We start from the raw sequence: 27,788 nt of genomic DNA on the forward strand, positions 1-27,788 counted from the left end.
AGGGACATGCACTGCAAAAAGACAGACTATGATAATTACGTTAAAGGCTCAAGCAAAATCATAGCGACCCCTCCACAAAGCAGTATTGATAATATAACACACACACACAAAATGGCAGGCTGTTCTGCATTTATCATGAAAAACTGTCTCTGAAACGATCATGGCCACACCTGATGTACAGGATGAGGTAGTTCATTACAGCATCTGCATAGACATACAGCTAAGATCCTCTTGCTTGCTTAGACACCATCTTCCACATTGTGTGAGGAACCAGTCCATGTTCAGAATCTTATATCCAAACAAGCTGAGATGGTAAGGATGACTGAAACTTGGCTCTCATCTGTTCTGTGCTATCCACAGCGATGAAAGTGACAGTCTAGAAATGTAAGCTATTGCTCTTTCTGCAGCTAAATCTGATTAGAGAAAGAAACATGAGAGGAGACGCTTTAGCAATATGAAACCCATATGTTGCTTAATTTTGCTTGTAGCTTAAAAATTAAAGAGCGTTGACTGGGTAATATGAGGAGGAACCTGTTTAGAAGCCTATTATCTCTTAAGAACAGCCTGGCAGCAGGATCTGGCCAAAGGGGGCCCATCTAGTCCAACATCCTGTTCTCACAGTGGCCAACCAGGTGCATCTGGGAAGCCCACAGTTAGCCATTGTGAGAACAGGATGCTGGACTAGATGGGCCACAGGCCTGATGCAGCAGACTCTTCTTACGATGCTGAGCTAATAGCACTCTCGCCGCTTGCAATCTCCAGCAACTGGAGAAGGCGGAACATAGATATCATGGCTTAGTAACTTTGAAAGCCATCCAAGCTGGGGGCCATCTACATCTTATGGAAGCAAATTCCATATTTTATCTCTGTGGTGTGTGAAATTGCTTCCTTTTGTCTGACTTGACTCTCCTACCATTCAGCTGCACTGGATCACACCACTGAGCTCCAGTAATTATGAGAGAGGGAGAAAAATCTCTCTCTACACCAGCCTTTCCCAACCAGTGTGCCTCCAGATGTTGTTGGACCACAACTCCCATCTTTCCTGACCATTGGCAATGCTGGCTGAGGCTGATGGGAGTTGTGGTCCAACAACATCTGGAGGCACACTGGTTGGGAAAGGCTGCTCTACACCATGCCCAATCTTATAACCTCTATAGGCCTCTCTTGCAGCCTAAAAAACCTGAAGCCAACCCAGAGCTTGAGTTTATAGCTTAGCCATTCTTGAGTGGACGTTCCCACAAGCTAGATCTGTACAGTATAGTGTGGAACTATATGTTAATGAGGTGTTGCTTTTCCCCTTCTCCAAAAATGGAATTTAACCAAGGTTTCTTGTTTACTGTGGCCCCTCAAGGCCTCTCAGTTAAGGCAGAGCTGAAGACTCGTTTTCTACAGGCTTAGAAGGGAAATGCAGCAGCTCAGGGGCAGAGCATCCGCCTTGCATGCAGAAGGTCCCAAGTTCAAGCTCTGGCATTTCCAGGCAGGACTGGGGGAGACTCCTGCTTGAAACCATGAAGAACCACTGCCAGAAGACTGAGCGATATGGACCAATGGTCTGACTCAGTATAAGGCACTGTCCTATGACCCCGTGCTTATATGCTTAGAATTTAAGGTGCTTCCAGACTGTTTATTGAGCATCCATGCCAATCTGTTGGCAGGAAGATTAGATGACACTGATGTTGCATCAAATAAAGTGTCATCCTACACGTTCCCATCGCTTTTCTTACTGCCCAAAAATCCAGTCATTTGAGGAGAAGGGGGTTTGTTGTGCAAGACCTCCCAATCAGTAGTATAGTGGCACATTCAGAAGTGTAGGGTCTCTTCATGTGAGTCATAGCCATGCCCTTCCCCACTTGTTTTGATGTGGGGTTGAGATCCCTGCTAATGCCTTCTCTCGCAACAGACATCCCTAAGAGCCAATAAGCATGAAAGGTGAGAGCGTTAGTTACTGAGAAGACTCTTCTCAGTGGCTGACTCACATCTTTTCATTCCAATCAGCAGGAAAGGTCGAAGCATGTTAGAAGATTCTTCTCGGTGGTTAAGACACTCCCCTTTCATGCTGATTGGTTCACAGGATGCTGGAGTCACAGGGACCCTGCTCTCAAAAAAGTAAAGGGTCTAAGACCCCGCTCCCCAAGACCCTGGATGACTATTCCCCTGCTCCCAGTCAACTATAACTGCAACCCAAATTTGTCAGTATATGACTGAACCCCACCTGAAAATAGTGTTGGAGAAAAAGTATTCACAATGAATTGAGAAATCGTCTATTGGACAGATGCTTATTGCAATAAAAGTACTGATGGCCATCAGGAGAGAGTGCCAATACAGAAGTCTCTCTGCCTCAGGCATAGTTACACACAGTTATATAGGCATGACATGCAAGCATCAAGGTTACCATATTAGGAAGCAATGTTATACTTGAGGTTGGGTCTTCATATATGTTAGGGTACAGGTCTCAAGGCATAGACACATTTCCAGCTTAACTTGATGACTCTGCTTCTTGCTGTAAAAGTGTCTGCTCTGTCATAACATTTTCTTTAACTACTGCTTTTTGGTTAAACAGCGATTCTTAGCAATATTGCTTGCCTACTTCCTTTTTATTACTTAAGCAAAAGCAAACCACTCTTGGCACTCTCTTCTGATGTACTCTCTTTTATTGCAGTAAATATCTGTCTAATCGACAGTTTCTTCTAAATTCATTGTAAAGAGTTTTTCTTCGACAATTTTGGTGTCAGCTGTGGGATGGATACAAACAAGTAATCCACTGTGAGGGGCTTCCAGCAGCTGCTCAACCTCCTGGGCACTACATTAGGAGGTTGTAGGAGACCTCATTTCAAAACACTCCACCCGCAGCCTGAAGTAGGGCTTGGAGGCTGCGCAGTAGGTGACTTCGGTTGACTCCATTCCGAACCTTTATTGAGATCCTCTGTTGGACAGGAATTTTTTATTTTCTCCCATCGTAGCGGAGATCACTGCAAGGACTGGTGGATCACCTGTGTGGCGGTGAAGGTAAGGATTTGGGGATGCCCACATGGATGTCAAACCCAGACTCCGCAAGGAGGTGGAGGTGTTGTTCAGGATCTCAGGGTATTCAGCCAGAGCTGGCTGGGTACAGGGAAGTCCTCAACTTTACAGCAACTGGGCGACAGTAAAATTAGTTGGGGTTGGTGTCCTGAGTTTGGGGGCAATGACAGTGGTATGTATGGGGCTCTAGGAGTGGCCTCAGCCAGTGTCAGTCACGGCTTAGGGCATCAACTGAATTGGCCCAGTAGCTCGGGGTAAACCCACTGTGTACAGTAAGGTCCTTGGAGTGATTACCTTGTGTGAGTTGGGGCAATGTGGAAATCTTTTCAATTTTAATTTTATTGTAGTTTTGAATTCAAGCTGTTTGAAATTGTGTGTGAATGTATGTGTCAATGAGAGGGGTCCCTGGAATGTGTTTTGCAAGACTCGTCCGAGTCAGTATTAATTTGAACGCTGCCAATTGAACCAGCGGCCTAACCAGCACACATCGCAGCGTTCACTGCCTCTGTACTGAGCGACTGTGGGAGGCAGTAGAGACCTGGCTTTCGTACTGCACTGCATGAGAGTGGGTGTCTTGTATCCATTTCACCTTGAGGTGAAACCGTGTGCATGTGTGTCCTGAATCCTGTTTATGTTTGTGTGCAACACTAAATTAAGCCATGGCAAGCCAACATTCTCAATTGTTTGAAAAACCACTAAAAGGCTCCTCTGCATTTCATATGTATGAGAGATATAGTAAGCTAGCAATTGAGTTTCTGCCCTTCTGGTATGAATATATGGCTGACCAACTGGGGAACCTAGTTTCCTTTGGTTGGGACTTCTGATTCTCAGAAAACATATCTGAGGAGATTGCTCTTGTCCAGAGGTCCCTGTGATGTTCCTGCTTATAGTGTAAATATGGTAAGTGCTGATTATATAGAAGACATATGGTAAGTGGAGTGAAAGAGGAGGGGGGAGTACATGAGCAGTAGAATGCTGGGTGATTGGCTGAGCGTTTGAATGGCTGGGAGTATAAATGGAAGAAGGACAGTTGAATCTGGGTGGATGCTGGGAGGGTGGAGAAAAAGGTGTTTGAGGGTGGAGGTCAGGAGTGTGGAGAAAGAGGGAGTTGGAGTTCTGATTAATAATAAGTCAAGTACAAAACAGGAATAGATGAAACCATACGCTTGTGAAACATTCTAAAACTAATCTTGTTATTTCTGATATTTAATAAATACTTATTCGGTTTACCAAAGGCCTGGTCCTTGGCTGGGGGATATACATACCAGAAGGGAGGGCAAGGTAATTACCAAGGCTGAACAGAAACAGTATCTAATGGTGGCAGCGGTGAAGGGAGGAATAATAACAATTCAAGTATCCAGAGCAACCCAGAGTTGTATGCGTTATCTATAAAGATACAAGGGGGTTGGGAACAGCATAAGCACGCAGTCACAAAAGTAACCGGATAGAGAGAGACTCAGGCAAAGTCTCTGGGAGTATTGGTTACAGGACGTGACTGGTGGTGCTGCCTAGCAGTGGGATCTAGTGAGATCTGTGCTAGAGCGGAGTGAGAAACCATATAAAGGACAGTCCGGACTGGTGGTATCCCTGGTGGTGCCTAGTGAAAGGCAGTAGCCACAAGCAGGTGGGAACCTGACAGGGAGAATCAGGGAAGGACGTCACAGTCCCCAAATTACTGAGGAACAGTGGCTTTCCTTTTTCTTTGGAATGAGGAAGCTCTTAGGAGGCTTAATGAGTCTCATATTATAAGCCTCAAAGACTCACAAATAAAGTTAATACAACAACTGAGAGAAGCTTGGCCCCCAAGCTTTGGAACAATGTACCCCAAGAAGTCTGCTCTGCACCTTCCCTGATGGTTTTCCAGAGACTTCTGAAAACGATCTTGTTTTATTTATTTTATTACAATTATATCCCACCTTTTTTTACTCCAAGGAGCTGAAGGTGGCGTACATGGGTCTCATCCTCCCCATTTCATCCTCACAACACCTCTGCAAGGTAGGTTAGGCTGAGAGGCAGTGACTGGCCCAAGGTTACCCAGTAAGCTTCATGGCTGAGCAGGGATATGAACCCTAGCTGTCTCCCAGAGCCTAGTCTGACACCACTGCAGCACCCTGGCTCACATAGACACATGTTAATTATACTAAAACATTTGTTTTAAAATAGTGAAAAGAACCCCTTTCTAATCACTGCCATTTTCCCAGTGCCTGCAAAGGGTTCTGTCATTTTTAAAATCAACATAACAATGCTACGTAGCACTCTCATGTAAGTGGTATTCTGCCAATATATTTTCCAATACAAGAACTACTTTTAGCTAGAAAAAGCACATTGCACCAAGATAAATTTTAGAAAGTGATGTGATAAAATGGTATCCACTGCCACAGGTTATACAGTGAGTGTGTTGAGCTATGAGAGGTTCACTTTCCCCCAGTATGGCACAGGCCCACATTAAAACATCATCCTTGAACACTGGACACAAACCTCTGACCCTCCAGATGTGGCTGGGCTCCTCAACTCCTATCAGCCCCAGCCAGCTGTTGGAGGCCACCTCATCCTAGAGCCAGGAGAGGTAGCCTTTGCGGTTTTAGTCTGGTCTGGAGCTGGAAAGAGACAGAGAGGCTTGACTTACTCTCTTATAAGTCCCAATCTTGTGTACATTAGTGAGGGCTTCCCCACCCCCACTGTGGGCCCATCTACCCATGTCTTGGCTAGTGAAACTTCCTGCCCTCCCTCAAGAGGACCTGCTCCCCCCCCAGTTAAAGGGCCATTGTTCTAGACACCACTCAAGAACTAGCCCTCTAGAAGTTCAGTTCGTCTTCAAGTGGTTGATCAGGAGGCACAATTGGCTGCAACCTGACCCAAAATGTTGCACACTAGTACTACTTCTAATGTAGAAATATATGGTAAAAACTCAGAAACGGCAACCAAAATAGATGGAACAACTCCCGTATGAGGAAAAGGCTGCAGCATTTTGAGCTCTTTAGTTTAGAGAAAAGGAGAGGAAGAGGTGACATGACTGAAGGGTATAAAATCATGCATGGCCTGGAGAACGTGGATGCAGAAAAGTTTTTCACCCTCTCATAATGCGAGAACTCATGGCCATCCACTGAAGCTGGAAGATTCAGGGCAGACAAAAGAAAGGACTTCTTCACATAGCACATAATTAAACTATGGCATTTGCTCTCACAGGAGGCAGTGATGTCCACCAACTTGGATGGCTTTAAAAAGAGGATTAGGCAAATTCATGGAGGAAAAGGCTCTCAGAGGCTACTAGCCAGGATGGCTGTGCTCTGCCGCCATAGTCGGAGGCAGGATGCTTCTGAAAACCAGTTGGCAGAAGCCGCAGGAGGGGGGAGTTGCTGTTGTGCTCAGTTCCTGCTTGTGGCCTTCCCATAATGAACATAAGAACATAAGAAGAGCCTGCTGGATCAGGCCAGCGGCCCATCTAGTCCAGCATCCTGTTCTCACAGTGGCCAACCAGGTGCCCCAATGGGAAGCATCTGGCTGAGCACTGTGAGAAACAGGATGCTGTATTGGATGATCCAGCAGGCTCTTAAGTTCTTATAGATGTCCAAAGGCCTGTTTGGGCTAAAGGTTGGAGTCTGTTGCATTAGGTCACTGCCCCGAACCCCGAAATGAGTCGACCGCAAGGATACAAGTCATTTCTTCGTAGAGCACTTTACTTGTTACCAGTTTGTACAGAAGATATGAAAAAAAGTTACATGCCGAGTGGAGATGGCAAGCTGGCGGAGTTGTGATGGCAGCATCTTTTGACCAGGACAACTCCTCCTAGGATGAGAAAGGCACCTGCAACTCCTGCCATTAGCAGATACAGAAGAAGCACCATGCTGGACTGCTGCTCTGGACCTACAGAGAAGAATGAGTTGAGAGGCCGGAGGATACCACCGTGCAGAAGTCTGTGCCTTATTTTGACATGACCACCCACTTAGATGATTAGCTGCTACCAGCAAAGAGCCTCAACAAGGAGGATTAGGCAATTCACGAAGAATACTCCGTCAGTTGTTAGCCAGAATGGAGCCTCCATGTTCAGAGGCAGGATACCCTCTGTGCACCTGAACCAGCACTGTTGCTGCCCGCTTAGCTTCCCAGAGGAACCGATGGGCAGTGGGCTGGATGGGCCTTTCCTTTTGCCTAGCAGGGGAATTCTTGATAATGATGATTAACATTTGTATCCCACTTTCTTTCCTCCAAGGAGCTCAAGGTGGCGTACAAACATGGTTCTCCCCCTCCTCATTTAATCCCCACAACAACCCTGTGAGGTAGGTGAGGCTGAAAGGCAGTGACTGGCCCAACGTCACCCAGTGAGCTTCATGGCAGAGTGGGGATTCAAACCATGGTCTCCCAGGTCCTAGTCCAACACTCTAACCACTAAACCTGCTGGCTCTCTGAATTCTTAAAACAGGAGAGATACCAGCTTGTTAGAAGTAAGCTATAGGAGAGTAGTTAGCTGTTTTTGCACATTAGGTTCTGATGCACGGGGGGGGGCGTTTCTGCATCCTTATTATTAGGCAGTGATACACTCTGAGCCCCCCCACCTTCAGCGATGTCAGTAGTGGTGCAGCTGATGGCTTGTGGAAAAGGGGTTGCAGGACTCCAGTTCAAGAGAAGGAAAGGACCCACATCAGTACAGTCTGCCAGGGGGTCTTGCATTGAGCACTGTTGTGGGAATCAAGACAGAGACCCAATGGGACAATTGCAGGGGACTTGCCCGGACAGGCAGGGAAGCTCTGCCTTCCCTCATGACTGGCCTCCACTGGTCCACGTGGCTGGGATGATGTCTGGGGAGCATCCAGACAACCTGGAGGCTTGCCCGCCCTCCTACTCTGATACTCCTCACTGCAAGTGAGAGGTTTAAGCCGGGCCGCTCTGGAATCCAGATTCAAATGCCACTGCAGCACTGCCATCTGCTCCTCACCTTTCACAGTGGAAGCCGTTGACATGGCAGTGAGTTTCCCCGCCCTAGAGGTAGCGAGTTTCTCAGCCCCAGAGATAGTGTCTTTGAGAGGCATGGTTATGACCTCTGCCTTCAGTTCCAGCGCTGCTCGCCCCTCTGTGGGGCAGAAAGGAGTGGGTCAGTTAAAGCAGCAGCGCCATCTTGTGGCACAATCAGACCTCTGCTGCAGAACCAGAAGCTTTGCAGAACTTCAGCTGCTAGATCAAACCAGAGCTTTGCATGGAGTCTGCCAGCTTGCCAATCAGGAGATAAATATAGGGAAGACGACCTTCCACTGCTATCAAATTTCTATATATATATATACACACACTCACACATTAGTAAGGTACTTCTGGGGTTCATCCTGCAGAAAAAGTTCATACCTGGCTTTGCTCCATTGGCTAGGTCCTCAAATCCAGAGCCATCTTCTGCCCCATTGATGAAGATGGGGCCTCCCCTCATATATACTGCAAAGAATGAAAGAACATTTGCCACCTTACTGGACCAGATCAAGAAACTAGATCTCTTGATCTAGTGCTCCTCAACAGGGAGTGGCCTGATGTCTCTCAGAAATTCACAGGGCACGATGGAAGAAAACATGGGAACTGGAGGTCTTATCTGCAGCTACAACCAACTGAGAGGTCATTAGAATTGCGACCAACATAATTCAGAATCTAAAAGACAAGTTAACTCGGAGGATCGCAGGGGAACACAGAGCCAAGGGTGACTTACACAGATGCAATATTGAAAGCATGCAGAAAACAGCCGCCGATCACTGTGAAGTCATCAGAACTGTTCAGCAACGTTGCATTCTGTTCTTGGTTATAAGATTATTTTTCCAATTTATTTTTGAGCAGCTGTTTCGAACAAAAGGCCAAAAGTTTCAGCTCAGGAACTTGGTAGTTAAGGGGACATGAAAACCCAAAAAAAGGATTGAAGAAAGGTTGAAACAAAGTATACAAAGGGGAGAGTTAAGAAAGCTGAAAGCACTGCAAGATTGATTGGAAAGCTGAAACAATTAAACAAAAGTTGGAAGCCCCTTAAGAAGCCAGGAGAGGAGGTTGCAAAGGGAACCAGACCTTAGAACTCTCGAGAAGAAATGTGATTACTATTGCTTAGCTGTTTGATCAGACCATCCTTTGCCAACTTGCCCCCCCCCGATGTTTTGGACTACAACTCCCATCAGCCACAGCCAGCCCACTGGGAGTTGTAGCCCACGACACCAGAGGCTGATGGGAGTTGTAGTCCAAAACATCTGGAGGGCACAAGATTGGCAAAGGCTGTATGAGGCTGTAGGAGAGGGAGGGATGGCACTTCAGGGCCTCTCTTCATCTGCTCTGCTGAAAGGCTAGCAATGTTTGACTCCTCCTCCCCTTATAACAAGAACTTTGTAATTAAGAACTAGTACCTGAGCTTGCTTTTTTCCTTCTCCCTCCCAACGCCTTTTCCTTTTGCATCATGCATTTTAGACTGAAAGCCTAAGGACAAGATGACTGTCTTATTGATATTTGTTAAGCTATTCTGGGATCTTGGGGGGGGAAACTGTTCAAATTGTTTTAAGGTTTTTTCCTAAATTTAGAACAGCTTTTTAAAAATGGCAAGCTTGTCACTCTATAACAGGGCTTGAGAACCTGTGGGGACCCTACAGATGTTATCAGATTCCAACTCCCATCAACCACTGCAGTGGTCAGGGCCAATGGGAGCTATAGTCCAACAGCTTTTAGAGGGCCACAGAGTCCCTGTTCCTGCCCCACAAAGACCATAAATAAAAGCAACTAGGGAAAAAACCCTCCATTTTGTGTCAAGCCATGAAGTCAGCAAGGAGGCGGCACCTGGCACATGTTTTCGCCTAGACTTTCCCTGATGCGCGTTGTTCCTGAATTCCTGTTTCTATAAGTGCTGCTCGGCTGCTTTTATTATATTACTTTATTGTTTTTTTTGCTGTTTTTGTACATTGCTTTGGAGATTTAAAGAATATTAAGTGGTCTCTAGAAATGCTTTTAGGAGAAAATACTTGCCTCTTCCTTCTCACCGGGGTATTTTGAGCAGCCTGTGCTGCTGTCACAATCACCTGATACTCACCTTCCATCGGCAACCCCAGACCATCCTCCTGCTCTCTCGAGAAGTTGGCCACCCCTTCCTGACCTTGGAAGAGCAACGGGGCTCCTGTTGCGTCCTCCTTGAATTCCATCACTGGCATGAACTCTGTCAGGAAACAGAAGGAACTGTGTTGCGTCTATAGTTTGGGCGATTGAGAGATACCAACTGCCTGGGAATGAGGCTGCCCCCCTTTCTTCCTTCCCTCCCCATGGCTGAACTTCTCCATAGCAAGGCATTGGCAAATCTGTCAGTTTCCTTGTTTTTCCAGACTTAATTTCAGCTCTTCATATTTTTCTATCCGTTTCCTAATTTCTTCTTAAAAAGTGTCCTCAGGAAAATCCATCAGCATTCTAGTGGTAATTTCTCCTAAATATAAACATTTTTGAATGCAATTTTGCCTAATATATGCTATTTTGCAAGGCAGTTTTCCCTGCTGTGACACATTTTTGTATGTTATTTTCATTAATATATGCATCTATGCGTACACTTTGCCCCAGGCTGTGTTCTTGTACACATTACTTGACTAGAGAATTGCACTGCAAAATTCAGAGGAGTGAGAATTTCAAATGATGGCTGTCTTTCAGTCTAACGAAGGGTGCAAGAGACATGATCCTCTCAGGGTGCAACGCTCCCGCTTCAGCAGAGCATGAAGTTCGCAAAGAGCCAAGAACGGGGGGTAGTTCTCTTTGCAAGCAATGAATATCTAACCATCCCTTGTTTTAGTTCAGATAAGCTTTGCTTGGGGTGTGTGTGAAAATGGTTAGTAAACCAGAAGGCCCTTGGCCACCTTCCTTACTGCAAATGGGTCCATCACCAGGCAACCCTTGAGAACAGCAGCATTCCTTGATAGCTGGGGATCTCTCACCTGCCTTTGGAACACAACTCTCCATCCAGTTAAACAGAAGATCAGAGTCAGAGAAACAGTTTTGAACTGAGAAAGGCAGAGGGAGAAGAGCTTTAGCTGGAATTAGCCAGGCATCTTTGGGGCACGGAGGCTAAAACAGCAAGCCTGTAGTCCAGTGCCCAGTTAGTGGATTTGCTGCCTGCAACAGGAGATGACTTTTGCGTTCACACTATTTGACAAAATCATGGGCGGGAGAAGTTTAGAGATGAAGGAGAACTGCAGGGAAACCAAAGAATTGAACAGATGTGAATTCTGGAGCAAATGGCAATCTCTTACTTTGCTTAGTGCTGCAGTAAAGGAGTGCCTGTGGTGGCAAATCCCCAGATGCAAACATGTCAATTGTGATGCTCCTACTTCAAGAGTGCCTGGCTCTGTCCCTGAAGCTGCCAGGAGCAGAGTGGCCCTGAGACCTCCTGGGGTGTGTGTGTGTTTGGGGGGGAAGTATTGTATCTGGAAAGCAAAGGGTGGGGAGGAGCACAAGCACGGCAGCCTTGATCTGACAGTGGCTCTGAAACAGCTACAGGCACTGAACTGGCTCCAGGGATCCCTCCGTTCAGCTACAGTGGCGTTGATTAAAAACAAAATAATGAGTACAGATGCATCATTCCTTACAAATCACTTTCCAGAAACAAAATTAGACTCCTGTGAACCCACGCTGAATTCTGTGCATGAGGATGGGGAATAGGTATTTCAGGATTGTTTAGGAAGATAGGACTAAGTACATTGGACAGAGGGGGAAATACGTCCGCTTCGGATTCTCTGGTGGTGTTTTTTATTTATTTATTAAATTTACATCCCACCCTTGCTCCCAGAATTTTCTAATTTTAAGTTCAGTTCTCCATGTTCCCACACCAGTTTGCAATTAGACAACCTTCAGCCATCAAATACCTGGGCAAAGAGGAGTGTTTTCAAATTCTTCCTGGAAGTCAATTGCAATAGAGATAGACGCACCTCACTGGGGATGGCATTCCACAAACAAGGAGCCACCACTGAAAAGGCTCTATCACAGGTCAGCAACAACTGGGCGCTAATATATGCATTTGTATGCACACTTTCACCCTAGGACAGCCTTTCCCAACTAGTGGGCCATCAGATGTTGCTGGACTACAACTGCTTGCTGCGGCTGATGGGAGTTGTAGTGCAGCAACATCTGATGGCCCACTAGTTGGGAAAGGCTGCCCTAGCATATGCATTTTTCTACACATTACTTGACTAATTCTATATTGCAAAATTTGGAGAAGTGCAGATTTCAAAAGAAGGCTGTGTTTTGGTTCTCATATTGTTTTTGGAAAGTGCAAACTAGGTAAGTTTGGCTTTAAATGCAAACTGAATCAAATCTCTCTCTCCTCCTCCCCCCATCCCTAGTGCCATGGGGAACCAGCATTTTAATTCTTGCTTGTAGCAGACAGAGGAACATTACCAGCTCAGTGGCACTCAAGAGCCCTCGGACGCTTCCACAATAGCTCTTGAGCACTGTCAAGACATTGTTCTGCAATTTCAGGGAAAGCAGTATGAAAATGGTGGCCCCCCAGCACTGGATAATATGTTGCCATTTTAAAAATAAAACCATCCCTTTCTCACCTTCTATGCCTTTCCCAACCAGTGTGCCTCCAGATGTTGTTGGACCACAACTCCCATCAGCCTCAGCCAGCATTGCCAATGGTCAGGAAAGATGGGAGTTGTGGGCCAACAACATCTGGAGGCACACTGGTTGGGAAAGGCTATGGGATTTACCCACAACTTGCTCCTATTCAGCAAGATAGTCACTCTGCTGCAACATTGACCACTTCCCTCTCATTGGTGCCTGTTCAGTGGAGCTAAGCTATTAGTGATGGACTGACCCTTGAGGTAGCCTGTGCTACCAGCACTAATTTTGATACTGGTTTAAGGTTTAGCGTGAAAAATTAAGGAAATAGTAAAGCCCTTGCTCCAGGAATAGAATCTGACTTAAAAGGCAATCCATCACAAATCCCTCAGCTCTGCTGAACAGGAAACAATAAGAGATGCTGAACAACAAGGAGGAAGCTTATAATTAAAGGCACAGTAGCCCTAAAATGCCTCAAGAATGGGCAGGCAAGGCCTATTGGGCAGGCTGTGCTACAACTGCATTTCATTGCAGAACTGGAGGGCTTGGACTGTAAGGAGTTGCAGTCAGTAGCGAAGAGGAAGAAGATACTTTGATTTTCCAGGAGCCTGCCAGGGGGGAAGACACCAGAAAGATGGAAGTCAAGCCCCAAGATTTGAAGAAGGACAGGCTGGAAAATGAAGAGAAAGATGCTTCGGAAGGTGGGGTAGAGGCTCGAGAAGAGATGCTGCCAAGTTAGACTGGGAGCGGGGGAGTTAGAGGATTAAAACTACAGCATTAAAAGACACTGGAATGTCATGGGCCTGTATGCTTCCCAAACAACTGCTAGGATTATTACTCTGTAACTATACAATATCCAAATCGCATGACCTGAAGGAGTGCCTCTTCCCATATCAGCCAGTCTGTGCATCAAGATCCCCCGCCAAGATCCTTCTTCAACTCCCTTTAGAGGAATGGCGACAGAGGAAAGGACCTTTCCCTGGAGCAGCGGCCTGTCTGCAGCACGCTTTCCCTATAGAGGCTCACCTGGACATCTTTGCAGGCTAACACATTTTTGTTCACCCAGGCATTTTAATCTGATGGACATTTTGAGTTCTCTGCTGTTGCTTGATCTAATTGCAGACTACCCTGGAGTCTAGGGGCAGGGGCCAGATTGGTTAGTGATAAGAAGGGCCCTGCAGCAGCGGGATCAGTCCACAGCGGCTTCAGCATCCCATTTTCACAGTGGCTAGCCAGATGCCTGTTGGCAGCAGGACCTGCACACCAGCACTTTCGCCGCTTGCGATTCCCAGCAACTAGTTTTCAGAGGCATACCACCTCTAGTACTAGAGGCAGAACACATCCATCATTATTAGCAGCCATTGGTAGCCTTGCCCAGTCCTTTCAAAGCCATCCACATTGGTGGCCATTATTAGTCTTGTGGTGGAAGGTTCCAGAGTTCAACTATGTGCAGTGTGAAGTAACACTTCCTTTTGTCTGTCCTGAGAGTCTCCCAACACATCTGCCTCATTGGATGACCCCCCCCCTCGTTCTAGTATTATGTGGGAGAAAAACTTCTCCCACTTTCTACACATCATGGTCTTTTGTGACCTGCTCTGGAGGGCTTTTTTTGCTGAAGAAAATAAAAACACTTTTTTAAAGCAAAGAAGCAACAAGCCAGCCAATCCCAGAGGAAGGGGCTAGTGTGGAAGCCACCCTGAGTGGAAAGTTCCTGAAGGTCATGCACGTCCACACACCCCTTGAAGGCCGCATCCACGCCATACATTTAAATCAGTACATGGCTTCCCCCAAAGAATCCTGGGAAGTGTAGTTTGTGAAGGGTGCTAAGAACTGTTAGGAGACCCCTGTTCCCCTCACAGAGCTGCAATTCCGAGGGTTGTTTAACAATCAATCCTTCTTTCCAGGGAACTCTGGGAATTGTAGCTCTGTGAGGGGAAGAGGGGGTCCCCTAACATCTCAGCACCCTTAACAAACTACAGTTCTCGGGATTCTTTTGGGGCAGCCATGACTGTTTAAAGTGGAATAAATGTATGGTGCAAATGTGGCTCAAGACTTCTAAACAGTGAAAAGTGGAAGTGTGCAATAGCGCCATTCTCAGAAAGCCAAGTGGAACCAGAGAGGAGAGACCTGTAGCCTTCTCGCAAGTGAGTTTCATTTACCTGCCATCGCCATCTCTTCAACAGCCGCTGGGTCTCCTGGGAACTCTCCAAAGCCCTCAGGGGAGTCAAAGACGAAGAAGGGCCCCAACAACACGTGGGCCTGAGGAGCGGCCAGGTCTGCTGTGGTCAAGAAGAAGCAGGCCAGAGAGGAGGTGAATTCTTCCCGGACTCCAGGAGGAGAAACCAAATCATCTCTTTGTGGAAAGCAAATCAAACCTTCCTCAATTTGGTTTTGTTCTCAGATCCAATGCACTGGATTAAGCTGGCCAGTTAATAACAACATCATATTAATAATCATATTTATTAGTTGCTTTTCTTCAGAAGACTGTTTTTGCCCGGCACCTAAAAACAGAGAGTGATGGCCCCAGGCGTGCCTCCCTTGGGAGAGCATTCCACAAACAGAGCCACCACTGAAAAGACCTCTGTTCACATCGCCACTTTCTGCACCTCCTTCAGAGGAGGCACACAGAGAAGGGCTTCAGATGACAAATGGAGGTCTGGGTTGGCTGAGGAGAGGCAGTCCTTGAGGTATTGGTTAGACTGGGGAAGAGATTCCATCCATCCATTACCTGCAGCCTTATTTATTTATTTGATTTATATCCCGCCCTTCCTCCCATCAGGAGCCCAGAGCGGGAAACCTTGCCAAAGATGGTGCCCTCCAACTCCCATCATTGTAGGCATGAATGCAGTATTAGTTTACCTATGTGCACATACTTATTTTTGTAGTTTTGGAACACAAGTTTTTCAATATACCAGATTTGCACAGAGGAGCCAGCAAAAATGACAAAAATATGTTGCTCCAAGGCAGGCAAGGATTTTGAGGCGCTCATATGACAGGCGGCTGCTTCCTTACCCACTTCCTGGACCTGCAAGGTCAACATTTTTTGTATACTGCTGTTGTATGGAACAGCAATGCAAAGGAGGCATTTTAAAAATAAATAAAATACTGCGAATATGCCTTCAGCAACAACTGGTGGAAAAAGGCAGGCTGGATTCCATTCCTTTGGGCTGATGGAAACAAAAGGGAACTAGGGGTGTGTGGTGACAGGTGGCACCTAGCAAACGCCCAACACACATGTAAAAAATGCCTCAGCACATAATGTACTTCAGTGCATCCACAATAGAGATGCAACAGCCCAGAAAAAACCCCAGAAAAATTCAGGAGAATTTTTTTTGTTTTTCCCCATTTTTTCAGAAAATTGGGCTCCTTCTGGGAGGAAGGATGGGATATAAATTTAACAAACAATCAAGAAAGCTTTTTGGGGGGATTGTTTTTTTTTTTTTTTTAAATCAGTTTTTTTCCCCCAGGGCTTCATATCTCTAATTCACAGTTGGTTAACATGCAGTTTTACACTGGATTTTTCTTTCCTTGTCAAATTATCCATGGATTGGAAAAATCTGGATTTAGCAAGAGAAAAGTGTGGGCTGCCATATCATCATCATTTGAATTTATTGCCGTCTCTTCCTCTCAAAGGCGTCCAGCGATGGGCACCAACACACACACAAAAGTAAATGAGTAGCTTCCAATCCACATTAAATTCCAGTGTGGATGAGTCTGTAGTAGAACGTATCCGGAGGGAGCCAGGTTGGTCAGAAAAGCTGACCGCCAACTTTTATGAAATCTGTACCTGGGAGGTTCCTTTGCCAGCTCATCTCCAAGGGCCGGTGCCTGGGACTGAAGCGCTGCGGCTCTTCTCCCAACATCCTATCACAGTTCCTCGTCTCGCAGCAGCTGCAGATGTCCTGAGGTCCCTCAACAGGAAGCCAACTTTGAGGAGAAATGGATTGTTTCAAGAGTGGGCAGGCCCCACCTCTGTTTAACACACATACCCCTTTCCAGAAGACATCTCAATACCATGTGGCAGTCTTAGCAAGATTATATAACCCTCTCCATGAAAAAAGTTCGGCTTCATGGAGAACAGTTGGTCAATGCAAGAAGTCCCTTGAATTTCAGAGGGGCTATCCTACTGAAGAAGAGCATCCTGGAGTTGCAACCTCCAAATGACCCATTTATTGAGCTTTCATCCTGATATGTTGCAGGGCATTTAGAGAACACTGGCTATATACTGTATATGCTGAAACACCTTGGACAGCTCCTTGAAAGTTCAGCCTAAAACCTGGAGTGGATTCCACTGCCACACTGGCATGGAGCCACCAGCTGCCATTGCTTTAGTTTCAAATGATTCTCCTGGGGGAGGGCATTCTACAGGCAGTGCAACCACTGAAAAGGCCCTGCTCCTAGTGGATGCAGATTCTGCATCCAGAGATGACAGCACCTCAAGTAGGGTTGATTGATCTTAAAGCAAATGAGTACCCCACTTCTGGAAGAGAAGAGAAGTTGCAAACAGAATTGGGGGAAAGCATTATCAGGACCAAGACCTTGAAGGAGGGTGTGTGTGTGTGTCTTACAAACAACTCACGTGCTGCTGGCTGCATTGAATGAACAAGCTTTGTTCAGGACATTTGGCACTTGGTCAGCTGGCGTTACCTTGAGGCGGCACATAATGTAGATCTAGAAGAGAGATTAGGGGAACAACAGAGTGTTAACCAGCAATTTTCTGGCAGGTAGAAAGAGTGTCTTGCCTTTCTTTTCTTTTTTTTCAATTAATTTTTATTCAAATTTTCAAAACCAAAACAATACAAAAAGAAAAAAAACACAAATCAATAACTAATACAATAATAAAAAAAGAAGAGAAAAATAAAAATAAAAATATTGACTTCCGATTTGTCATAGTTCAGCTATAAATCTATAATATATAACAAACCTATCTCTTAATAGATTATAAAATCACCTTCCTCCAGCGGTTATCTTAATTGGTTTCAAATCTCATTAACATCATATCATTTTAATCTTCCACAAAAAGTCAAAGAGAAGTTTCCAATCCTTGAGATATATATCAATCAATTTTTTTTCCTAAATAAACATGTCAATTAATCCAACTCATCAAGTCTACTAAGTCCAGTAATTTCAAATCGCTCTTCTGTCTTTATCCGTATTAGGTCCATCTTCCATCTCCACACATCCAAAAATCTTGTTGTCATAGTCATATAATAAAAGTCTGATAGGAATTTCCTCCATCACAGATATTTTCTTGCCATGAATTCCGAACGTATCACTGAAGTATTGCTGCAAAGCCGCATCTCTGTTCCTCTTTTCCACATGATACACTAGAACATCTCTTGAAGATTTTTCCATTGACACAAAACAGGGATTAATTCTGTTAACTTTCTCCATTTCAAGTTCCATCAAATCCTTCCAGTCCAGGAATTTTTTTGAACTGATAATATCTTTATCTCCAATCTCTTCAATTCCTTCAGGGACAGCGCTGAATTCCAAACTATAATATTTGTCTCCAGGATCCGTCAGAGCCAGGAAATCCAAATCTTTTTTCATGTCCATATTTAATCCAATCTCCAAAGTTTGAACCTTGCCTTTAATTTCTCTTTCATCTTTTTTTGGTTTTCCAGATCTATCTTTATTCTCCTTTCTCATAGAATCCTGAATTTCTTTCAGCTCCTGTCTCATTTCGTGAAATTCAATTTTCCACGCTTGTCTATTATTTCTCAGTTCTTGTTTTATTGACTTAATCTCATTCATTATTTTCTGAAACATGTCTAAAGATAAAGTCCCTTCTTGTACATCCATGATCTTCTTAATTGTCATTCTTAAAGCCAAAGGAACAAAACTCCTTCAATTTTCAATGTCCCAAGCAAAGAGCAGTTTATTTCTTTATCCAGTTACAAAGGAGTTAATCTTTCCAACCAACTGACGTCACACGCTAGACAGTCCTTATCTCTTATATGCCCAGAAGTGCAAAAACAGCTTTAGTTCACAGCGTCCAAATAACTAGTAGCAGAGAGAATGAGCAGATTTGTCAAAAAAAAAGTAGATCAGGAAAAATAGTCCCATGCATATATTACACAAAAGCCTTATAAATCAAAAAGATTCCAATCAGAAATCCCTCATCCGTTGTAATCTTTAAAATGCTATTTTCCATATCAGCTTTTTGCAATAAAAGAAAGATAGGCTATTTTTGTTTTCTTCCCCCTTAGTTCCGTGAGTAAAGAAGGAAAGTCTTAACTCACCTAGGTTATCTTAATTGCTGTTACTTTGACAAATCTCTTTAACTGTATAGATAAGAAAATGATAAGCATAGACAGGAGAATGCTTGCCTGTTAGTCCGTTGTTCTTTAAAGAAAAAAAAACAGGTCACTTATTCAGCTGAGCTAGCATAGAAATCCTCGCTCTGTCTGAGCAGCTGGAAGCCTTTCTTTCGCAGACAATTCTGACGAATTCCAGACTCCCACAGTCACGACAAAGCTATGTGGGAAATCTCACGTTTCTTCCTTATCCGGAAGAAATTATCCCCAGTCAGAAAAGACCCTTCTGACTGAATTTATAGCTGAAAAAGTTTCATCTAAGACGGGAGCCCGTCTCAGAGCTACACAGGCGGAGGGATCCTCCTGGGAAAGTCAAAGAGTGTCTTGCCTTTCAGCTGTCATTGCCTCTTGTATGCCCCTTAGAACAGGACTGCAGAACCTCAGGCTTGGGGGCTGCCCGCCTATTAACCACCTGAACTCACCCAGTGATGTCATGTGACCCGTTTCCCCCCATAGAGACAATCAGCTGATTGCTGGGGCTTGAAAGCTGCTGTGCAACACGGCTTTGCAGGTGCCGCTAGTCAGCTGATCAGCAGCGACTTTGGCCAAACTGACATTTTTGCCTACCCAACATCTGATGTCATATATATGTATGCTATTAGTCACCTTCTACATGTGTCCCAAGACAAAGCATAAAATATGATTAAAACTGTACCAAAAAAACCAGAAGAGGGGTTTTAACAACACTACAAAGTGAACTCCTATACATGGTATAGTGCAGAGGTGGGTGTGGTTTAGCCAGAACAGAGATGCCTGATCCGGTGGGCAAAATAAACAGTAAACCAGATCCTCTAGACCAGCCTTTGGCAGCCTGTTTTGGACCACAATTCCCAGCTTGGCTGGTGAGGGCTGATGGGAGGAGTTGTCCTAAATCTCTGGAGGGGACCTGGTTGCCGAAGGCTGGCCCAGGCATTTGTTTCTCCAGATAACCTCTCCCATACTTGGAACACTGTGCCCCATTGTGCACAAAAGTAGTTCCATCCTACCAGAGCTGAATGGCTTGCCACAGCAAGAAATTCTCACCAGATTCCTGGAATCTCCAGCAAATCTGAAAGCATCCACTGTGAACCTCAGGATTTCTTGGGAGAGCCGAGGGGAAAGGAATGTGGATGAGATGTCATCTTGTCTCCCATCTATTAGGCATCTGGGTGAACAGGAGAATCAATATTGAACTTAGTGCTTGGAAGACGACAAAAAGAGAACTTTCCCAGTTGGAAACATTGTGCAGTTTAAATGATCTAGTTTAGTGCCCAGATGTGAAGGCCCAGAAAAAAGTGGGAAAATGGTTCCCCCCCCGTTGCTTTCCAGTTATATTCTGAGCCTTCACATCTATAGTTTAGCGCAATTGTCAGCATTTTATATTCTTGAGCCCTCTAGGCCATCTTCTGCCAACCTGGTGTCCTGCAGACAGCACAGTGCTGTCTAGGGCTGATGGGAGTTGTGGTCCCAACATGTCTGGAGGGCACCAGGTTGGCAAAAGCTGCTCTAAATGCATCTCTTTGGTTCTTCAGTTCTGGGTTCATACCACACAGCTACAGTAGCTGGACACTACCTGTTGAATTTAGCAACCCAAGAAAATAAACTCTTTTTACTAAGGAAAAAAATGCTAGTCCTCATGGCTGCAGAAACAATTTGAAGCTTGTGGGGAAATGCCCAGCACATATTCACCTGAGACTTCAGTGGTTTCTAGCTGCAAACTTTGTTTAGGCAAGCCCCCCCCCAGGCATATAATTTTGTTATGTACATTAGTTTTTTTAATCTGTTGATTTTAATCTGCATTTTGATACCTTTAGTGTGCTTAGGTCTGCTTTCATTGATATTTTTAAATGAATATTTTATGCACTTAATGTAATTGCTTGGAAATGGACTGCCTTCAAGTCGATCCCGACTTTTGGCTTCCCTATGAATAGGGTTTTCATGGTAAGCAGTATTCCGAGGGGGTTTCCCATTGCCTCCCTCTGAGGCTAGTCCTCCCCAGCTGGCTAGGGCCTGCTCAGCTTGCCACAGCTGCACAAGCCGGCCCCTCCCTTGTCCGCGACTGCCAGCTGGGGGGCAACTGGGCTCCTTGGAACTCTGCAGCTTGCCCACGGCTGCACAGGTGGCAGGGCACGTAACCCGTGAGCCATTCCCTGTGGGGGTGATCTTTAGCTGGCCCTTGATGCCCAGGTGACACAAGCAGGGATTTGAACTCACAGACTCTGGACTCCCAGCCAGGCTCTCCTCCCCACTGTGCTATACCAGCTGTTATGTAGAGGGTTTTTTTTTAAAAAAAGTATTAAGCAGTATATAAACCTTGTTACATAAAATAATCAGAATTACCACCACTCAGGGTGCTCCTTACCCACTGGAGTCAACAATGGCATACTGAGACTCAGAAGTGGCTTCTGGGCTCGCCACGCAGCTGTCCACAAAGAGTCTGAGGGGCAAATGGTGCTCCATGCTCACTTCGGCTTGCAGGTGCAACACATCACCCAGCTGGAAACTAGTTGAGAGCCGCTCTGCACTCCAGTCATCTGGGAATATACAACAGAAGATAAAGGGGGTGGGGTGAGGGAGAAGCAAACATCACTCCCCCCAGTCATAAGAATAGCCATCGATCCTAATTTAAATATATGCATTAATATAAACCGTCTATGGCTGTGTACACACCATACATTTAAAGCACATGGGTTCCCCCAAAGAATCCCGGGAACTGTAGTTTGTCCCTCTTAGAGCTACAGTTCCCAGCACCCTTAACTACAGTTTGCAGGATTATTTTGCATGGGGAGAGGGATGCGCTTTCAAGTTACACGGTGTGTGTGCGGTCTGTGGATAGTCAAATGAGGTTGATGTTAAAATGCCAGCAGCCTTGTAGCTAGCATTGCTCGGGAATTCTAAGAAACCAAAAAAAAGTGCAGTTTTGAAATCAGTGGTTAAAAATCAGTGTAGTTTTGAAACATTCCGTTGGCCATCTTGATTCAAAATGGTGTCCAGTTGTATCCAAACAGACCAAAAGCTGCTCCTTGAACTCAGGGACCATCATGCAAAATTTTTTACAATGTCTTACGAAGAGCCCAAATGCACAGCAAACAAGCTACTTTCCAAAATATATACAGTGCAAGTGCAGGGAACCTTTGGCCCTCCAGATGTTGCTGAACTGCAACACCCATCAGCCCCAGCAAGCATGGCCAATAGCCAGACAGGATGGGACTGATGTTCAGCAACATCTGGAGGGCCAAGGGTTCCCCGCACCAGATATAGCAGATATTTTGAAATGGAGAAAGGGCAGAAAGGTCTTCAGCCCGCTGAGTAATGGGTGGTGGGTGTTTATCCTTCTGACCTTGAAGGATAAGTTCCTTTGTAACCATTATTGGTTCATCTTGGCTCTACTCCTGAAGGTGGCAGGCAGCTATATGAAGCATCGGAAAGTTTTTTGCAGTGTTTTAAAAGATGGGAGAGTTGTGGTGAGGGGGGCAGAGAAGCAAAGAGAGGGGGAAAACACCAACTCGATCTCCCCATGGAATTGTTAGAAGCTAGCAGGTATGCAGCTGCTTCCAAGGCTGATGAGAAGGTCAAGTTTCTAGGCCTCATGGAGCTTGATTTTAAAAAATTAGATCTCGCTCAAAGATGTACTGTTCTTGCTGAAAATACAAGAGGTGGTAGGGTTCCCAGCACTCCAGGGGCCAGTTAGACCCTGTATTTACAGAATCAACATTTTAAGTTGCCTCAGGAGACCATAGAAAGAAAGCCAGTTATTACACAGAACTCAACTTTCACAAAATTTCCTGCCATAAAAGTGTGGACATGGCCATGAGCTTCAACAACATTAGGTGCAAAAAGACTGCAAAAAAGTCTGAAGAGGCTGTTCAACAGCCATTAGCCATGACGACTAAGCAGAACCTCCATGTTCAGTGGCAGTGTGCCTCTGAATATCTGAAGGCTGGGGAGGGGGCACAAGCAGCAGGAGAGATCTGTGGCCTTTATGCTTCAGAGGTCATCTGGCCATCCACCCTTGGAGACAGGAAACTCAGTTAGATGGGCCGTTCTCTTCTTTAAGCCCTGGTGTGCTGCAACCCTAGAGTATAACCTCCGGCCAGGCTTTGGGCTTTCAGCTGGCCATTCCCGCTTCCCAGGCCATCCAGCTCCTTACCGTTCATGAGTCGCAACACGAATCCTAGCCTGGCTTCGGCCGACACCGTGGACCTGAATGGAGCCCAGGTGGGTTGGAGGGCCTTGCTGGAGACATTGCTTTTCCTGGAACAGGGTGGGGGAGAAGAGCGGAAGGAAAGCAGCTGAGGACCAAGGTGGACCATTGGCTAGCCACGCGCCCTCGCCTCCAGCTCCAGCGCCCTCAGCAGTACAGCCTCTGCCCTTGCTGCTCCTTTGCGCCTTGAACCGCCCATAGAACTGGTGCCCTGTGGGACTGGTGGGGCGGAAGGCAGGGAGCCCAGGTGGAACCAGAGCCAACAGGCGAGGCCACTCATTCTACCTTTGTCCCCAATCCTCCTCCTCCCTGCTGAGTTCTACAAGGGACAACACCAGGACTGAGGAGGCGGATGCTGGCAGCCAGGGCCACCCCTTGGACTGGTTGGAAGTCAGAAGGCTGCAGGCAGGAGTGGGGCTGGCTGAGGGCAGACTGTGGCTGGTGGGGCGGCGTCCCATGCGCCCTCGCCGACCAGCCTCTGCCGAGAACTACAGTTTAGAATACCTCTATGAGGGAGGGGCAATAGGTCAGTCCATGCAGACGGTCCCTAGTTCAATCCCTGACAGCATCTCTCCTCAAAAGGTTTAGGTAGCAAATGATGGGAGAGGACTCTCTGTCTGCTTCAAGCTGGGGACAGGCGAGACGTGCGATTCAGTTCACATTTCAAGCCCAATCTATGGCATTCCCAAGCCAAAATCTGCATTTATTTGAATTTTGCAGTACACCTTGCCGGCCAAACGATGTTTAAAAAAATGCACGTGTTAGGCGAAAGTGTGCATAAAAATCAATGGATGAGTGAAAATTGCTTACAAAAGTACATTATAGGATGAGAAATTGCTTGCAAAATTGTGTATATTAGTCAAAACTCCAAAAATGTGGAGAAATACGCACTAAAATGCTGCAGAATTTTCACAAGGATTTAAAAAAAATTGCAATTGCTGCAGAAATGTGGAGAGCCAAATTTAAGACTGGAAAAATGAGAAAAGCGAAATGGACAGGCCTTCCCATCCCTTCCTGAAACTCTGGAGATAACATTGGGCTGGCTGGCTGGCGAGCCTGGCCCAGGCTAAAGCAACTTCCTCCAGCGGCTTCCTCCAGATCCCCTCCTCAAAACCCACCTTTCCCCTGAAGGCTTTGGAAGGACCCCTCTTCAGCTGCCATTTCCTCTGGTAACCAAGCCCCCAAGTACACACAAGTGAAATAAAGACATCAGTTCCTTCCTCTGTTGCATTTTGCCTGTTGGTCCAACAGTTGTAGTTTTGAAGCTCAACAGGACAGGGACTAACCCTCTTATACTTTGGAAAACAGTAATCGTAGTCAAAAGCAAACACAGCCAACATGGTGGCCTCCTTCAGCTTCCATCACCTCTGACCGTTGGCCATGTTGACCGGGGTTGGTGGGAATTGGCATTCAACAACATATGGAGGGCGCCATGTTGGGAACCCCTGGTCTATGAATAAATGGTGATCTTCATCATCACCATCACAGAATTATATCTCATCCTTCTTCCCAAAAGAGCCCAAGTCAGCAAATAACAAGCCTTACAACACAATTCCCATACAGATGCAGACTAAAGCAGCCATTCCCAACCTGGTGCCCCCTTCAGCTGTTCTGGATTGCAACTCCCATCAGCCCCAGCATCATACATTCATGCTGACTGGAGCTGATGGAAGCTGTAGCCCCAAAATATATGGATGGTACCAAGTCGGGGAAAGCTGGCCTAAAGCGTCTTGTACTGCCAAGAGCTTCACCTGTTGATTCTCTGCCCAACTTACAGCTCTTTTAAAGGCACAGGAGCTGTCCCCCCAAAAGCAGTTATAATCCCAGTCACCAACAAAACAAAAGACTGCAAGATCCCACCCAATGGATAAACGCTTTCCTACCCAGGAAACAGGCCCCATGCTGGGACCTAACAAAAAAATCAAGGGCTTGCAAGGAGGACAGAACAACATAGCTAGCCCCACTGCCAGCCAGAACCTTTTATCACCTGGGGTAGTGGCACTCAATGGGTATCTCAGCCGCATTGGTCCTGGTGATTACAGGGTTGGCAGCAGGAGACGGCTTGTAAAACAGCCTCGTCTGGTAGATCAGCAAGTCTGGAGTCATCTAGAAGAAGAATACATTGAGTTTACTGCTTTTTCTAGGGCTTGCCCTGAGCTGCAGCCAGATGACATCCTAAGAATTTAGGACAGAAACAATGCAAGGCAGCTTGGCGAGCTGAACGGGAAAGACGTTAAACCTGTCAAGAGGTACAATACCCTGGAGCAGGTCTCCTGTGAGAGCCCTGTTCATTGTACAGGGGCTCGCACAGGAAACCTTCCCCGGGGGGATTGTGGCCCCATGTTACTCAGCAAGAAAGTGCACCTGTTTGGATCTTCCATTCTCTAACACCACATCATTAGACCGCCTGTTACCTTGCCCACAAGATCCCACCCCAACATTTCCCTGTGTTTCCTTCCCAGAGCACCATACCTCTACAATGCTACCACACTCGTGGAGGCCAGCCTCAAAGACCACCACATCAGCCATGGCATCGAAGGACACAGGGGGGCAGGGAGACTCCCCCAAAGTCAGGTCAGAGGGGGCAACTAGTTTGCCCACCCCAAACAGGTCCCGATGGACTGTGACTACCACTCTGTGCTCCTCACACTCCACCTTCACCGCGTGGTAACGGGGAGGGTCAGGCATTAAAAAGGGGGCAGCAGGCTGCACCGCAGGTAGGTTGACATGGCTCCGGGTCTCCGGCCACTCCCAAGTGGGGGACCAGAACTGAGCAAAGCATCCCTGGAGAAGCAAAAGCCCCCAAAATAACATGAACCACTTCTCAAGCTTCTGCTTCATTGTCGCAGCCTACATCTGAACATTAGGTGGCTGAGGCCAGCTGCTCATCCTTTTATAGTCAGGTTTTCAGCCCCGCCCATGCATCCACAATCACCTGACTCAAGCAATTAAGATGTGGCCCCACCCTTCCAGGCCCGCTGTTCCTCAGTCCCCAGGGTCCTAAAACCCACAGGGTTTTAGTTCTGGTATCCCATCATCTGTTCCCAAACTGGGGTCTGTTGAGCTTCAGGTGGTTCGTGGCATGGCCTCTTTAAATGTTCATATTGATTTTTAATCGTATTCTTCTTGCTTCCTTTATTTCTTAATATTGCATTTTATTGTATGACAGATTGAATTCCATAGACGTCTAGTGGCCATCCAAGAAAATGCAATATGCAGTATAAGAAATAAAGGAAGTAATGAAATGCAATTAAAAAACACGCAGCGCCTAAGCACACGGAGTTACAATGGCTACAAGAGGCAGAACAATCATGAAGTGGTCCGTGGGGGGAAACACATTTGGGAACCACTGATCTATACTCAGAATCACATAAAACATACCTTGTTAACAGACAAAAGTGTCTTCTCCTATAACACATGTGCACAAGGTAGAAATTCAACAGGAACTGTTTTTTCTGGCAAGGAGTAATTGTAAATGATTCAAAAGGGCCTCAGAAGAGCCCCGCAGCAGCAGCTGGTTCAGGCCAAAGGGGGCCCTTCTAGTCAGCATATCCTGTTCTCACAGTGGCCAGCCAGATGCCCATTATGGGAAGCCCACCAGCAGGACCTGAGCGCAACAGCAGCACTCTCCCCACTTGTGATTCCCAGCGACTGGCATTCAGAGACATATTGGCTCTGAGAGTGGAGGTGGAACATTGACTAGAGCCATACAGCTATCATAGATATAGAGCAGCCTCTCCCCAGGCTAGTGCCTTGCAGGTGTTGTGGGCGACAATGGCTGTGCTCGCTGGGGCTGATGGGAGTTGTAGTCCAAAACATCTGGAGGGCATCCAGCTGGGGAAGGCTGGTGTAGAGCCTCTGTCCATGAAAAGAGTTTTGTAGTCAAAGATTCAGGGCCTAATTATGAGTGAAGTCAGGAATTATTATCATTCGCCTCCCACGTATGTCCCAAGACAAAATAAAATAAAAACAACTAAAAAGAGAGAGTTACGAACGAGCACTTTGCATTGTTTTTAAAAGCCAAGAGGTTTAAAAACAATACAAAATGGATATCTTTGACAGAGACAGAATATAATTACTTATATTGTGAGCATGAAATCAGGGAGAGTGACAATTATCTTAAGTTTTCTATATTCCAGAAACCTCATGTGGACTAGCAGCCTCGTTCCTTTAATCACCACCACATCTTACTCACAGTCAAAGTGGTTACAGAGGTGCATTTTCCTCTCCTTTCTAATGAAGAAGAAGGAGCAGATCCTTGGGAGTGTAAAGAGTGCGTGTCAAGTGGCAGAGGAGAGAATTCTTCAAAATTCATTTGTGTGAGGTGTGTGGGCATGTCCCCCTGCATAAAATCTTTAGTTCTGAACGTGGGGCTATGCCCTTTGGCTAATGTTGCTTTCCAAGGCAGATTCTTGATTAATTACCCAGAAAAGAATGGATGGCTGATAAGAGCTCCTGCTGTTTGGGAGATAGCCAAGAAGCAGTCCCTGTGTTTGAATGATATACCCATCAGAGCTTGGGAAAGGTGACACCCCCTCCAGGTGAGGTGGGCAGAGGATGAAAGTGTGTGTGTGTGTGTGTGTGTGTGTGAGAGAGAGAGAGAGAGAGAGAGAGAGAGAGAGAGAGAGAGAGAGAGATCATTTCCAGATGACCTGATTATTGAGCATACATCTAGATTTCTGATTTCTTTACACACAGCTTTCAGAGAGATTAGATGACCTTGC

General features: G+C 46.0%; 1 protein-coding gene across 4 annotated transcripts; it reads right to left on the reverse strand.

Annotated features, from left to right (window-relative positions):
- Nucleotides 1–6,680: 6,680 nt before the first annotated feature.
- LOC133366688 (zona pellucida sperm-binding protein 3-like) lies at nt 6,681–27,415 on the reverse strand. Of its 4 annotated transcripts, none has more exons than XM_061590074.1 (12): nt 27,260–27,415; nt 25,052–25,170; nt 23,011–23,114; nt 21,223–21,394; nt 19,905–20,025; nt 17,141–17,232; nt 16,349–16,488; nt 14,721–14,840; nt 10,055–10,177; nt 8,356–8,439; nt 7,955–8,089; nt 6,681–6,885 (listed from the first exon to the last, which is right to left on the reverse strand). In XM_061590074.1, exons 1-12 carry the CDS (start codon nt 27,410–27,412, stop codon nt 6,737–6,739), a joined length of 1,512 nt encoding a protein of 503 aa, XP_061446058.1. In that variant the 5' UTR covers nt 27,413–27,415; the 3' UTR covers nt 6,681–6,736. The 4 variants fall into 4 exon arrangements, with proteins under 4 accessions (XP_061446058.1, XP_061446056.1, XP_061446055.1 ...); XM_061590072.1 differs by lacking the exon at nt 27,260–27,415 and adding an exon at nt 25,537–25,941 and having other exon boundaries at nt 14,721–14,837; XM_061590071.1 differs by lacking the exon at nt 27,260–27,415 and adding an exon at nt 25,537–25,941.
- Nucleotides 27,416–27,788: the final 373 nt, after the last annotated feature.

Source organism: Rhineura floridana, chromosome 11 (genome assembly GCF_030035675.1).
Source record: "Rhineura floridana isolate rRhiFlo1 chromosome 11, rRhiFlo1.hap2, whole genome shotgun sequence".
NCBI lineage: Eukaryota > Metazoa > Chordata > Lepidosauria > Squamata > Rhineuridae > Rhineura > Rhineura floridana.